This window comes from Microcaecilia unicolor, chromosome 4 (genome assembly GCF_901765095.1).
Source record: "Microcaecilia unicolor chromosome 4, aMicUni1.1, whole genome shotgun sequence".
Lineage (NCBI taxonomy): Eukaryota > Metazoa > Chordata > Amphibia > Gymnophiona > Siphonopidae > Microcaecilia > Microcaecilia unicolor.
In genome coordinates this window covers 322,804,898-322,820,430 of record NC_044034.1, presented here as the reverse complement: position 1 = coordinate 322,820,430, position 15,533 = coordinate 322,804,898, and the positions used below count along the sequence as shown (strand labels likewise).

Sequence of the window (15,533 nt, the reverse complement as noted above, 5' to 3'; positions counted from 1 at the left end):
TTTCAGGGGCTTTGATGACAACTTCAGAAGTTATAGAACAAGGACAGTGCCAGACAGACTGAAAATGGCATGGACAAATCAAGATCAGGTATATCACATCATATCCTATGTAATGAGTTCATCTTCTTGGGCAGACTGGATGGACCGTACAGGTCTTTATCTGTCATCATCTACTATGTTACTATGTAATATGGCTACTTTCCAGATAATATCTGGAGCTCACCACTTTATTCTGGATGGCAACGCTGATTATTCAATTTTATTGTTTTTTTCTTTTTTACTGCTGCAGCTGAATATTGACAACGCATCTTTCCAGCGAGATGACTGTTTCACTCTCACTATTCCTGAGAAAGTGGAGGGGGTTTAAGTGAACTGTGGAGGCACAGAGCACCCAAGAAACAGACACCTAATGCTTTATTTTTATTTACTTATATATTTGTGACATTTATATCTCACGTTATCCCAAACCAGTTTGAGTTCAATGTGGCTTACAATAAACATTATATGATACATAACAAAGAATAATGCATAAGAAAGTAATTTGTTGTAAGAATCCATTTTTACAATACAGTATCATAAATGTATTGGGATAGCTATGGATGATTAACATTTAGAAACTCTCTTCTGAATGAGAAACTGTACATTTACCAATTCAGGTAATGATTAGTTGTTTGAGATATGGTTGTTCTTTTTGAGGGCTTGTTTAAATAGGAATGATTTGAGGATTTTTCGGAATCTAAAATAAAAACGTGCAAAAACATGGCATATCAGAGGTCCAAAACACCAGGAAGCAGCAGGCTCATATCACCCTTTCTGAGAAAACCACTAAAACTGTTCTTTAAAGACAGGAGGGCAAAATCGGTGATGTGAAAGTAGGTACCAATTTTCAAAACTGTCCACACTGCAACACTTTTGCTTTCAATCTTATCATGAGTCCAAAGTGTACACCTGCTCTTTTGGAAGGAGGGGGAGGATTTTCCTGGAAAACTGTGAACATTTAAAAACACATCTACAGGTGAAAGGTGATTTCAGCATGGCTATAAAAGCACAGCCAATGTGGAATGGCCCCAGGGGAAGTGCATTTTCAGAAAACGCTTTGAAACTACTCTTGATTGCCAAATTTACTTTAACAAAAATAAAACATTTTAGAAAAATTAAAAAGCACAGTATTTTTGCTTAAACAATTTTATACATGCATGTACATTTTAAAAGCTGTTAAAAAAATATACAGTCACTTCTTCCCTCCCCCAACATATGCATGTGTTTCTTTCCTTTACCACCTACCAGCCCACCCCCCCCCCCCCCCCCCCCGATCATACAAACAATCCTCTCACCATGTCCCTCTCCCAGTGGTACCCTTGCACCATCCTCACACTTAACTCATGCCTATGCCTGCTTCTTCCTCACCTCAGCAGGAAAATAGTGTGGCGGCAGGGAGGGGGGAGGAAGGAGGGACCTGGCCATGCCACAACCAGCATTTACAAGTTCTGAAGACCTAGTGTGCCTCAGACCACCTAAGCCTTGCTAAAGAGGGTGTTTTGTGGGGGGATCCTTTTCCACATCTGGTGGCAATGCCCTGCAATTTTGGGATATTGGAGGGGCATAGGAAAGGCAGGAGTACTGTCAGGGATCGAGTGTGACGTGGATCCTTAGGGCAGTGAGGTAATTAAATTGGCAATACGGATGCTGGCTGCAGCTAGATGTGACAAAACAGCTTATAAGTACCTAAGTATTGCCGTACTGGGACACACTGAAGGGCCAACAAGCCCAGCATCCTGTTTCCAACTGGCCAATCCAGATCCCAAAACAGTACATTTTATGATGCTTATCCTAGAAATAAGCAGTGGATTTCCCCCAAGTCCATTTTAATAATGGCTTATGCACTTTTATGACTGCTTTTACTACATTCTCTGGCAACTAATGCCAGAGTTTAATTACACATTGAGTGAAGAAATATTTTCTCTGATTTGTTTTAAATTTAGTACTTTGTAGTTTCATTGCATGCCCCCTAGTCCTAGTATTTTTGGAAAGAGTAAACAAGCGATTTTCTTCTACCCGTTCCACTCTGCTCATTATTTTATAGACCTCTATCATATCTCCCCTCAACCATCTTTTCTCCAAGCTGAAAAGCCCTAGCCACTTTAGCCTTTCCTCGTAGGGTAGTTGTCCCATCCCCTTTATCATTTTCGTCGCCCTTCTCTGTACCTTTTCTAATTCCACTATATCTTTTTTGAGGTGCGGTGACCAGAATTGCACAGAATATTCAAGGTTCGTGCAATAGAAAGGCATTATAATGTCCTCATTTTTGTTTTCCATTTCTCTAACATTCTATTTACTTTCTTAGCCACCGCTGCACACTGAGCAGAGGGTTTCAACGTATCACCAACAATGACATCTAAATCCCTTCCCTGGTCGGTGACTCCTAATGTGAAACCTTGAATCATATATCCACAGTTTGGGTTCCCCTTTCTCACATGCATCACTTTGCACTTGCTCACATTAAATGTCATCTGCCATTTGGACACCCAGTCACCCAGTCTCGTAAGGTCCTCTTATAATTTTTCACAATCCTCTTGCAATTTAACAACTTTGAATAACTTTGTGTCATCACCAAATTTAATTACCTCACTAGTTACTCCCATCTCTAGATCATTTATAAATACCTTAAAAAGCAGCGGTCCCAGCACAGACCCCTGGAAGAAACCAACCGCTCCCACACTGGCCCGGGGGCAACCTAGGTTAGCTCATATTGACTTAATTGAAAAGCTTACTGCCATTTGTAATGATCAAACACCAAATTTTAGGATCATAAGAATATAGGATAATTCTGTTATGCATTTTGATTCCGTTTTGGAGTTTGATTATGACCTGTAATATGAAGGATTTGGGCTCCAGATCTGATGAGGATGGGTAAGAGGGATGGGAGAGTTGGTAAAGTCATATTGTAATGGGAAGGTCTACTAGTGATAGTTAAGTTCTAGAGGGCCTGATATTCAAAATGATTCAAATGGCCAGGAGAGGTCCCTGGCCATTTAAATCTCCTGTCTAGGGATAACTGGGCATTTTCAGTTGCACTTAACTGGTTATTACCACTGAAAATGGTTTTGGCATGGGCATTATTTTGGGGCATTCCGCAGGCAGAGTCAACACTTAGCCGGTTAAGTGTTGATTTTCAGCACTTAATCAACTAAGATAACCACATAGAACGCAGACTTACCTTTATGCAGTTCTTCATAGCCGGTTAAGTGTCAAAATATCGCATTTAACCGGCTGTGTTCTCACCAGCTCCAATACCCAGAAATTCAGTGCTGGAGCTTGGACATTGCCCAGCATTGAATTTCTGGGTATAACAGCAGCGGCAGTCAGCAAAAGGCTGATCGAAGCTGGCTGAATATTGGGCCTATGAGATTTAGAACTGCTAAAAAAAAATAAGATTGATAATAAGAGTAAATACATAGAAAAGTTCTCACTCCAGAAGCAAAACACCTGGGGGAGCTCCAGCAGGCACCATACGAGGTAAGTGAAGGTATCTCTTCACATGTTTGGGGCTGGCACAGTGCTCACAGTACCCAGACCCTACCCACAGCTGGGGCCACCTGTGTACACTCTCACTGAAACACTGGTATTCAAGCATCCTACGTATGTGGGTGGCTGATAGCTTATACCACTATCCCACCTACCCATGTAGCCGACTGTTCCCACTCTTCCACGGATGCTCTCGCCTTCAGGAATTTTGATAGCTAATCCCAGATCTGATATCCGGATATGCCCTGAAGAGAAGAAACAGCCCAGGAAGAAGCATTAGTGTCTATGGATGGTACAGTGTCCTTTCCCAACATCTATTTCCCTCCTTACCTGGGACAGGAAGAAGACACATGGACCCTCAACCCCAGGGAGGTCTCTGAGAATAGGACAGATATTTACTATATGCAGTATAGCACACAGGGGTGGAAGTAAGACCAAGTCCAAAAGACCCAACTTGTTTTGACACTCTTACTTCCTGCCTGGGCTGGTCATTTGGACTTGGTCTTGTTCTACCCGTGTGTTGTGCTTGCTCTTTTGTGGAAGGTGTGGACCCCCTTTTGCTTCCTACTATATGCAGTATATCACATATAAATACACTTGGAAACTCCACCCATATAGCCAGAGACAACCATTAACACAACTGCACTCTAGATCTAAACATCAAACTCTAGGAAAGGATCTGCTCCTGATTAAAGCTACACCCAGATAAGCTTGGACACTGGGGTGCATTCTGTTCTGGTGTTGATGGATCAGAGCACAGCATTCGACAGAGCTGGGCACATCTTGTTGGGATAGTGAAATGTATTGGCCTGGTTTGGGGGAGGAGGGGGAGTAAGCACACTTATCACAATAAATGAGGTTGGGTAATGCAATTTCTAGGTGGATCAGTGTTTTCCAAGGAGCTTCACTTCCTTCTGTTATTTAACATCTATTTGCAGCCCTTAATTGCTATTATATGAATTTCCAGTTCTGTGTTCCACAAGGGCACAAAGCATAGTGTTTAAACAGCTAGATTATTTACAGGCAACGAGTAGACGATGCAAAATAGAATGAAATTCCACTAGCTAAGAAGGAGATATTGTAGGTTAGGAGACCGGGTTTGGAGTATCCACTGCCTTCGGTTGAGTGGGTCAGGGAGCAGAATGTAGCAGATCACTTCAAAGTTTAGGAGTGGATCTGGATTCTGGCTTGTCATTTGAATGTCATATGTCAAGAGTAATTTGGAAGGAATTTAATTATCTAAAGCGGTTAAGGAAAATTTGATATTTGATTATACAGGAGGATTTTGCCAAAATATTGTACACTTATATCACAATTATTACAGTGCTAGTGTTTATGACCGCCAGAGAAAAGGTATTGTCCAGTTGAGGCGGGTGCAAAATGTTGCAGCCAAGTGATTGGCAAAGAGTGGTCAGAGGGACCACATTCTCCTTGTATCACAGTAACAGCACTGGTAGCCTATCAGTAAGAAAATGTGTTTCAAAGTATTTATTTATTGACTAGTAAAAAAGGCCAGTTTCTGACACAAATGAAACGGGCGCTAGCAAGGTTTTCCTCGGAGTGTGTATGTTTGGGAGAGTGTATGTGAGAGCGAGTGTTTGAGAGTCAGAGTGAAAGTGTAAGTCCAATCCATGCTCCTCTGTCACCTGGCCCCTCCATTCATCCCTATCCAGCAATTCCGCTGTCTCCCTGAGGCCTGCCCTGCAATTCATATGCATCCATGCCCATCTGTGCCCTCCATTCATCCCTATCCAGCAATTCCCCTCTCCCTGAGTCCTGCCCTTCCAATCCATGCCCATCCATGCTCATCTGTCACCTGGCCCCTCCATTTTTCCCTATCCAGCATTTCCCCTCTGTGCCTGAGGCCTGCCCTGCAATCCATATCCATCCATGCCCATCTGTCCCCTCCATTCATCCCTATTCAGCAATTCCCGTCTCCCTGAGTCCTGCCCTTCCAATCCATGCCCATCCATGCTCATCTGTCACCTGGCCCCTCCATTTTTCCCTATCCAGCAATTGCCCTCTCTCCCTGAGGCCTGTCCTGCAATCCATATCCATCCATGCCCATCTGTCCCCTCTATTCATCCCTATCCAGCAATTTCCCTCTCTCCCTGAGTCCTGCCCTCCCAATCCATGCCCATCCATGCTCCTCTGTCCCCTGCCCCCTCCATTCATCCCTTTCCAGCAATTGCCCTCTCTCCCTGAGCCCTGCCCTCCCAATCCATGCCCATCCATGATCCTCTGTCCCCTGCCGCCTCCATTCATCCTTTTCCAGCAAGTCCCCTGTCTCCCTTCCATGACCCTCCCTTGCATCCATGCTCCTCTCTCTCCCATGTCGCAGCCTGGGCCGCCCTCTTCTCCCCCCCCCCCCCTTCGCATTCCATGCTGTCGTTTCTCCCCTGCCCTCCCGCTCCCATTGTTGTTCTTTTGTGGCCACCCTCTTCGCTCCCCCCAACATGTTTTTTTTTTTTTCCTTGTTTTTAAATTTACCTCCGTGGCGGTTCCGGCAGTGAAGCGTCAGGGAAGGAGGCGGTGCTCCCGACGTCTAGGTTTCCCTTCGCTGTGTTCCGCCTTCTTTTGACGTCATCCTTGACGTCAGAAGAAGGCAGAACACAGCGAAGGGAAGGCTAGACGTCGAGAGCGCCGCCTCCTTCCCTGACGCTTCGCTGCCGAGCGTTGCGATTGGTTGAGTGTCATTGCTCCGCCCTCGACGTCATCACGTTTGATGCGTGGGCGGGGCAGACACAATGCGATCTCACCCCCTTCACTTTTGGCTAACAGAGGCTTCATTAGAACGTTGGAGGTGCGTTTTATATAGAGAGATACTTGTATCCCACATTATCCAAATTTAAGTACCCAGTTCAATGTGGCTAACATTCAATAATAATTCAATACACTGAAATTTTAAGATACAAAAAGTGATGGAATAAGTAAGCAAGATTAATAAACAATGAAGAAAATTAACATTAACAACATAACAGTAGCATTAGCATCTTAATATAAGAACTTATTGAAAAGGAAGGCTTTCAGGAGGTCAGATAGTTAAAAATCCCATGTTAATGCGGACTTATACTTGATATTTTTGTAGCTGGGGCAGTGTACCATGACATAATCCCTTGCACCTGGTATAGCATTATGAGTGGGAGGTCTACAATTTCCATCATGTAATCTGGAACCAAACCATAGATTCTGTAAATGAATGTACAAGCTTTGAAGATGATCTTCGCTTTTATAGGAAGTCAATGCAGTTTAATAAGGAGTGGAAACACTCTGTCGAATTTAGAAACTCTGTAGAACAGTCTAGCAGCTGTATTTAGAGAAGTTTGTAGTTTCTTTATTAGACATTCCTGGGTACCTAAATATATGGCATTGCAATAGCCAAGCTGTGAGAGAACAAGAGTTTATACAAGTAATTGGAAAATAGCTACTGGAAAGAAAGGTCTGATTCTTTTTAATCTCCAGAAGTTCTTGAAAGACTTGGTGATTACAGAGTTGACTTGATCCTCACAAGTCAAGAATTGCTCAATAATGACTCCTAATATTTTTAGTTTCGACTCAAGTGGTAAGTTGTTTGATTGATAAGTATACAAGATACAAGGCTGATGCTCCAGAGTGGACAAAGTTGGACGAGATATTGAATAAGGATCAGGGAGAGGTGGGGACCTAAACAAATCGAGGTGGGGAGGGTGGGAACGGGAGGGGAGGAAAGGGGGGAGTAGGGGGAGCAGAGGGCAGGGGGGGAAGGTAGGGAGAAAATGATTTGTAACTGTTGGAAGCCACTTAGCTTTATGTGATGTCTTCAGTTGGATGGACAAAATGAATACTGTACAGGCTATCGAGTTAAGCTACAGCAAGGTATGGCGCCAGAGTACGAAGGGCCCCCTTTTACTAAGCCACAGCAGGCACCAGTGCATGCCTACTGCATGGTAAAAGGGTGCTGCGCGGGACGTGCTGAGATGTCCCAAGGCAGTTTGGCCATCAGCACGCACTATTCCCGTGTTACAAAATATTTTTTTACTTTTTGGTGCGGGAAATGTGTGTCTGGGGGGTGGACAGCAGGCGTGCCCTGTGCAAATCACATAGCACGGGTACAATACCGTGCACAGCCTGATTAGCACAGTCGCAGCGCAGGAACCTTTCCCGCCTACTAAATAAGTAGCAGTAAGGGCTCCCTTGGTAATGGCCATGTGCTAATTAGGAAATTAGCACATGGCCATTAAAAAAAATATATATGGAATGGCAGCCATTTTATGCTAAAAGTGGTCACAGCACGTGGAAAACCTATGCATTGACAACAGCGGCGGCCACTTTTTAGCACGGCTTGGTAACAGGACCCCTAAATTAGGTGTTTACTTTTGTATTATACACCCCCGTTCCCTGTGGCTGATCTTTTACAAAGCAACGCTAGTGTTTTTAGCTGGCACTAAATGCTGAGACTCCCATAGAAATATAATGGGCGTCTCAGCGTTTAGCATCGGGTGATTTGTAGTGCAAGATAAAAACACTAGCTCTGCTTTGTAAAAGACCCCCTAAGTGTGCAATGCGAGACATTTGAGGGTGTGAGCACACCTCTTTTCGTGTGTACCACAAATGTGGAACTTTTTGCCTGTAGCACTGTGCCAGGTTCATGAATTAGAGCAGTTTCACTGGATATTCAAGGCCCATTATTCCCATTGCAGCTCCTCGTGATCTTGGGCAAGTCATTTAACCCTCCATTGCCTCAAGTACAAAAAGTTAGACTGTGAATCCTCTGGGGACAGGAAAATACCTACTATGCCTGAATATAATTCAAAGTAACAGAAGAAAGGGTAGAACAGTACACAAACACAAGCAACCAAAAAAAGAAGCACAACAGGGCCTTCAAGAAATCACAAAACTTGTACAGAAAAAGGAAAACACTGTAAAAGTAGGTTCCTTTCAGTAGTAATGTGTCCGAAAGACATGTTATCGTATCTAGTCAAGCTTCTGTAGTGAACGATGTTGGTTTGGTAGTTTTGTGATTTCGGATCCCTGAGGCAGGAGTTGTTACACCAATAAAGTACTCTTGTTCGTCTGTATCCTGAAGGCCCAGTTATGCTTCTTTTTTTGGTTGCCAGAATATAACTCACCATGAAGTGCTGCTGAAAAAAAAAAGAAGCGGAATCCAAAATCCCTTCTCTGAGGAATAAACATGAGCAATGAAGGTGGAGGAGGAGGAGGTCAATGTTCCCTGTTTTTTTGTCCATTTGTTCTGTATTTAGCTGTGTTTTATTACCAGTGTTATGCTGTAATCCACCATGAGCATCTTGTAGTAGGAATAAAATACCAGATTAAATAAGGCTCTCTAATTTTGTTATTATTAAACTTCTGGCATCATCTGAAGCTTTTTTTGGTTTTGTTATTTTTTTTTTTTTATAACTTAGGTGAAGAGACTGCACGACAATTCTGTTTCTTGAGGATTTGATAAGACACCCCCAGAATAACCCATTTAAGATTCTCCATTGTTCTCCTCTGGGGGTCGCCCATCAGTTGTCTATGTGCTCACCATACTTTTGGATAAATCCTTTTCCAAACTGTTGCCAGTGTGGGCGCAAACCACAAAACACCATCACGATAGTGTTAAACCTGCAGGTAGAGTGTGTCCCAAACTCATGCTATTGTTGCAGAACGTAGACTCAGGCCCAAAGCTGAAAAATTATATATGTCTGAACACTGCCAAATTTGTTTTGTTTTTGGTTTATTCTGGTTATAAAACTAACACCCATTTAAGAGGCAAAAAAGCTCTGCCTAGAAACCTCTACCAGACAAGAAGGTCCCAGCTCTCCTCTGGTGGCTTTTCACTCACCATCGTCGTCTAATAAGATGTTCTCTGGCTTCAGATCCCTAGACAGAAAAAGAACACGATATGAGACAGTAACAAGAACCCTGCCCTACTGCCCAGCAGAGTGAGCCTATGGGTACTGCAAGAACAAAAACACATCCCCTGGCAGGCACCAGGGAGGGAGATTTTCTTTCCCAATCAGCTGGGAACACTCTGCTGTCCTGGGAAATTTCTCGGGGGTAACAAAGATGAAGAAATCAAAAACTCTACACTGAAGTTATCCCATCTGTCCATTTTCCCTTTCTTTGGCAATACCACAGGCCAAACACCATTTCCAGTCTTGCCCTTCACTTCCCCAGTGCTGAAGATTCCCTGGGTTTCCTCTCATCCTCCTATTGGTGTTGACTCTCCTGGGCCATGAAGAATTATTCCCTGGTTCACACCCTTGGAACCGCTGGCCTCTTGTTCTAGGATTCCTTTTCACTGAAAGATGTCTCTCCTGCATTACTCATCTGTCAAAAACTTCTCTCCTCCAGAGTATACACATTTAGTCTTTCACTCTAAGCTTCATGGCATGGGCTCTCTATCATTTTTGGAAGCCTTTCTCTGAATTAATAATTCTGAGTCATAACCATCACCTGAAATATCCAGAAAAAGGCCCAAACTGCCTCAGATGAATATTAATGACATCTCAGCTGAATGGGATGAGGGAGGCAGAGTGCGGAGCAAAACAAGCAGAGGAAAGCATGTCTAATGTAGAAGTTCCCTGATCTTCAGCCTGCTCACCATAATGTATAGTTTAAACCAATCTATACAAATGTATCTCATGAAGATTTATTGGAGCTATCCTTAAATTGGGCCTGGTTGAGGGTCCTGGGGACTTTCTTCCTAGGAATCATGAACAACACTATATATATTTTTTAATTACAGGCTGTCCCCATTCTGCGGTATCCTCACCTGTACACAATCCCTTCCTGATGGAGGTGATCAAGGCCACAACAGAGCTCTGCCGCATAGAAGACAACCCGCTGCTCATCGAAGCCTGTGTTACCCATGTTGTAAATGTGGAACTTCAGGTCCCCTCCGTTCATGATGGTAAGCACCAGACACAGGGCGTCTTTCGTTTCATAGGCATAGGCCAAGCTGACCTGCAGAAGTGGTAGCAGAAAAGAGCGACATGATACACAAGGGTCAGTTCTTGCTTTGTTGCTGTCCTAGAATATCTTTCTCAGGGGCGGAAAGAGGCCAGCCAGCGTTTCAGCACCACGCTCACAGTGTGCAACTGAAGGCCAGAGGTCAGCCATGCCCCAAGCACCACTTACCACAAACCTGCTGTTCACTTTCTCCAGGATTTGCTTCTCATTCAGTGCCATTGCTTCCCCCTTCCGCTTTTTGATTCGTTTTTTCTCCAGTTTTTTGCAGGCGTACATCTTCCCTGTGGCACGGACCTGACAGGCACACACCTAAGAACAAAGACAAAGGAAAGGGAAAAGGGATGAAATTTGAATTACCACCTTTCTGTGGTTTCAGTCAAGCAGGTACATATTATATACAGGTACTTATTTTGTACCTGGGGCAATGGAAGGTTAAGTGACTTGCCCAGAGTCACAAAGGACTGCAGTGGGAATCAAACCCAGTTCCCCTGGTTCTCAGGCCGCTACACTAACCATTGGGCTACTCCCCCACTCCGAAGGGAACAGAGAGGGAAATAAAGCATGCCAAAGCTAATCCACTGTAATCCAGCAGTGACAAGGACAGTACCTACACAAAACATAAAATACACAACCATAATCAGTCTGTATAATTTATGTGTGTTTCTTAATCTGGAGACAGAGATCCATGTGTGACCAATTTCATGACAAATACCGAGGCTATACCATTCCCACCTTCCTTTCCAAAACAGAGAGATAATGCAGTTTTTCCTTTTCTTATGCATCGCTGCTTATACAACACTGAGGAAAAAAACCAAACAAACTCTGGAGGTGCTTAAGTGAGTGAGTACAGTGTCATCACATTATATATCTCTATACATTTTGTTAATATATGATGTGTAGGAAGAGACCTTCACATCAGTGAAAGTCTCTTCCTACACATCACATTTAACAAAATATATATAGATGTATAACGTGATGATACTGTACTCACTCAAGCACCTCCAGAGAGTTTTTGATTTTTTGTTACTGCTATGCTCCTCTTTGGGTATTTTTGAACTATAACTTTTTTGGGGGTGGGGGGAGAGAGAGGTTGTTTTTCAGGCTCTGACAAGAGCTGTTTTTGTGACACAAAGCTTGTTTCTGCAGAAGCTGTGTTAGAATTTAGCTCCAACATAGGGATTAAGGTCATACTCCTGGAAAAAGACAGAAGATACTTACAGACTACAGGAAACCAGGTTAGCATCACAATGGAAAGATGGCAACCTTGAAAGAAGGCAAGCCCCCTAGCAGCATGTTGGGACAGGGGGGTCAGTCTTGGCTCAGAGGGAAGGGTGTCCCCTACCACCATAGAGGAACAGTGGGTCAGTCCTGGCTCAGAGGGAAAGGTGTCCCTACCATCACATTGGGACAGCGGGTTAGTACTGACTCATAGGAAAGAATGCCCTTTCAATACAGACCCAATTGCTACTTTTGAGATATATCCTGCATACTTCGAGGGAGAGGATGAAGCAGCTACGTCATAAAACTGACCAACTTTCTCAGGTCAGATCTCCTTCTTAATCACTCTTTTTTAAGAGAATAAGATTTTACCCCAGAGAACTAGCCAAAGGTCTTGAAAGACTGGAAGCAGGTAGAATATTTGAACAGTGACAGACATACTGAAGAGGAGAGGATGGTTAAACTGTTTCTAGAATTGCAACAACAATATAATTTGGGACATAAAGTATTTTACACTTATTTACAAGTTCAGACATTATGCTCAGGCCCAGGACCATGTTAAAGCCTTCAAGGATGTCTTTGAGATGGAAATATTGGACAGACATTTACCACACAACTTGAGAAAGATTTAACAGAAATCAGAAGGATTAAAAGGATTCCCCACTTATCCTACAATTAAAAGGATTGTAGGATAAGTGGGGGTAGGAGTTTCAGTTGCACCTTACCCCAGAGCAGAGTGCCTCATGAGAATTAAGACTTGACACTAAATGTGGGGGCTTAGAGAAATGGTGCATAAGATTTTAACGAGAGCTTAGATGTGGCCATCTCTGGGAAAAGGTGACTAAAGCAGCAGATCCAAAATGTTCAGAATAGCCAATTTTTGTGTCATGGGTTCATAAGTGGTCTGAAAAAGTGACGTGTTTGAATTTCTGTAACTTTAAAAAAAACATTTTCACAAAAAAATGATGGGGTTTAGACTTTTATATTACAAATTGTTTCCTCTAACCTGAATTCATTAAAACCTAATCCTTTTGTGTCTGATGACTTTAGTCACCTTTCCCCACAGATGGTCACTTGTACCATAAAGGAAAGCCTCAAAAGCCACAAGAGCACAAGCTGACAAATGTCTTAAGTATACAGTGGAAACTGGGACTTCAGGTAATACATTCTAAACATGACCAGGGGTCTTGAGACTAGGGAACAGCCACTCTCTATTTAAGTGAAATCAGAGGGCAAGTGGCAGTAATGTCAGTAGAGGCTATGCTATTTGATGAGTTTTTGCATTTAGACATACTGGGCCTGATATTCAGACCATGGGAGGTAGCCAAGCTGCCTCCCGTGGTCGGCGCTCAGCCCTGATATTCAATGCCAGGCCTTTTCAATTGACCAGCATTGAATATCCAGGTATATTTTGGGCGGTTTAAATTTAACTGGCAAAGCCAATATTCAGCGCTGGCCAGTTAAGTTTAAACCAGCTAAAGATATACCTGTTATTTTGGAAGCCAAATCTGGCTGCAAAACATAGCCACTGAAACGCTAATATAAGCGGATAAATGGTTATATTGTGCGATATAACCGGCTATCCGCTAAGCGCTAACTGGCAATATTCAGCAGGAGATAGTCAGCTATCTCCCACCCAATAGCCAGTTAAATACAATTTAACCGGCCAGATGCTGTTCCTGACCAGTTAAATGGTTTTAAATATTAGACTGGATAGATGTAACAGGCTGCTTCTTCAGAAGGCTTCTTGGAAGTCCACAGGGTTATGTTCCTAAACTGAAAGAAACCCATCCCCTATCATTTTGCCAGTGGAGGAATTCTTTGCACTGTCGCATGCTGATGAAGAAGCTGGCCCTGAGACATATGAAGGAGAAATTACGACTTACCTGATAATTTTCTTTCCGTTAGTTCTTCACACTATTCCAGGACGAGTGGGTAGTTATGTCCATTGACCAGCAGGTGGAGATAGAGAACACAAAACTGAAAACCACTACATAGGTCCCTGATAGCAGCCAAGTTCCTCAGTATCAGTCCTCAAACAAGGAAAAAAGAATGCCCAATCAGGAGCATGGTCAGCAACCAAAAGTGCCAGCCCCAAGAACAATCTGAAGATGAGGCCCCTGGAAAACAGGATATAAAGACAATGCATAGAACCGACAAAAAGGGCGTCGAACCACGGAAGGGCTCCTGCAATTGTACGAAGAACTAATGGAAAGAAAATTATAAGGTAAGCCATAATTTCTCCTTCTACTACATTCATTCCCACTATTCCAGGATGAGTGGGATGTTCAAAAGCTATCCCTATGAGGGTGGGATGCCGAACCTGCCGCATGCAGGACACCCCAAAAGCAGCCTCTGTGACTATCCAATCTATAATACTTACTGAAGGTATGCAGCAAAGCCCACACCACTGCCCTACAGATATCTACCGTAGAAGACACCAAAGCCTCCATTCAAGACATAGCCACACACCTGGAAGAGTGCCTTCAAACCTGTGGTGGAAACGTTCCTTCCAGGACACAGGCCAAGACCACAGCCATCTTCACCTACTGGGCAAAGGAAGCCTTGGATGCCATGAGACCCAACTTCTGTTTACTAAACAGCATAACAAAAGGTCTATATGAACGGCGAAAGACAATGGGAACCTCGAATAAAATGAATGAGTGCCCTTCGAATGTCCAGAAGCCTCAGAGGCTCCCCCACATCCTCTTGAAGAAAGGGAGGTTCACTGACTAAATAATATGAAAGATCGAAACCACTTGGGCAAGAAGGAAGGTACTGACCAAAGCGAGACCTCCCCCCCCCCCACCTCTGAAAAATGGACAAAGGGTCCTTCCAAGAGAGCGCCTGAAATTGCTAGAAGCAACGGGCTGATGGAAACGCCCCCAACAGCATCATCTTTCACGTGAGATCTATCAGGGTCACCTTGTGATGGGGCTCAAACAGAGTGCTGCAGCACCCGAAGGACCAGAATAAGATCCCACTGCAGAAAAGGCACCCGAAAGGCCAGGCTAAAGTGACCCACACCTCTCAGAAAACAAATCAAGAGCCGCTAAAGATGACTTCTGCAAGCGGCCCTGAAAGGAAGCCAGGGCTGCCATGGGAACCTTCAAGGAACTCAGCGCTAGCCCCTTGGTGGTACTCCCTCCTGCAAAAAAGCCAGGAAGTGGCCCAGGGAAGCAGCAAAGGAGTCCAACCCCCTTACAGCACCCCAGCCTTAAAAAACACACTCGGGCAGATGTCGAGGAAGAAGAGTACTGCCTGGCCTGAAGAAGGGAAGCCACAACCGAATCTGAATAACCCTTCTTCCTCAGCCGAGCCCTCTCTCAAGGGCCAGGTCATAAGACCAAAAGAGGGAGGGATCCTCAATGGCCACTAGGCCCCTATAGAAAAGACTTTGAACCTGAGGGAATCGCAGCAGCTCCCCAATCAGGAGATTCACAAGGTCTGCATACCATGGGCACTATGGTCAAGCTGTAGACTAGGAACATCCTGCCCCAATGGTCTGCCACTCTCCTGCACACCCAGCCTAACATCGGCCACGGGGGAAGGCATATGGAAGTCCCTCGTTCAGTCACAATCGCAGGAGGGCGTCCAGATCCAGAGAGTCCCATTCAGTGCGACGGCCAAATAACCGAGGAAGCTTGACATAGGACTAGGCCAGAGATCCAAGCTCAGAAAGTCCCATCGACACACCACCAACAGAAATGTCTCGACCGACAGCTACCACTCACTGGAAACCAGATAATGCCAGATGAAAAATATAAAAATTAAACAAAAAAAAAAACGGTCTCCATGTTGAGGGACCCTACAAAGTGAGGGCCGAAAAAAAACGA

At 44.0% G+C, this 15,533-nt stretch overlaps 1 protein-coding gene across 1 annotated transcript in view; it reads right to left on the bottom strand.

The window, feature by feature from the left end:
• LOC115469368 (G protein-coupled receptor kinase 5-like) overlaps window positions 1-15,533 on the bottom strand; it is a 217,143-nt gene that overhangs the window by 15,474 nt on the left and 186,136 nt on the right. Inside the window, exons 8-11 of the mRNA XM_030201944.1 lie at window positions 10,648-10,788; window positions 10,283-10,473; window positions 9,350-9,387; window positions 3,681-3,770 (exon numbers count right to left, since the gene is read on the bottom strand). Coding sequence (XP_030057804.1) covers window positions 3,681-3,770; window positions 9,350-9,387; window positions 10,283-10,473; window positions 10,648-10,788 — 460 coding nt within the window. The remainder of the gene's footprint in view (window positions 1-3,680; window positions 3,771-9,349; window positions 9,388-10,282; window positions 10,474-10,647; window positions 10,789-15,533) is intronic.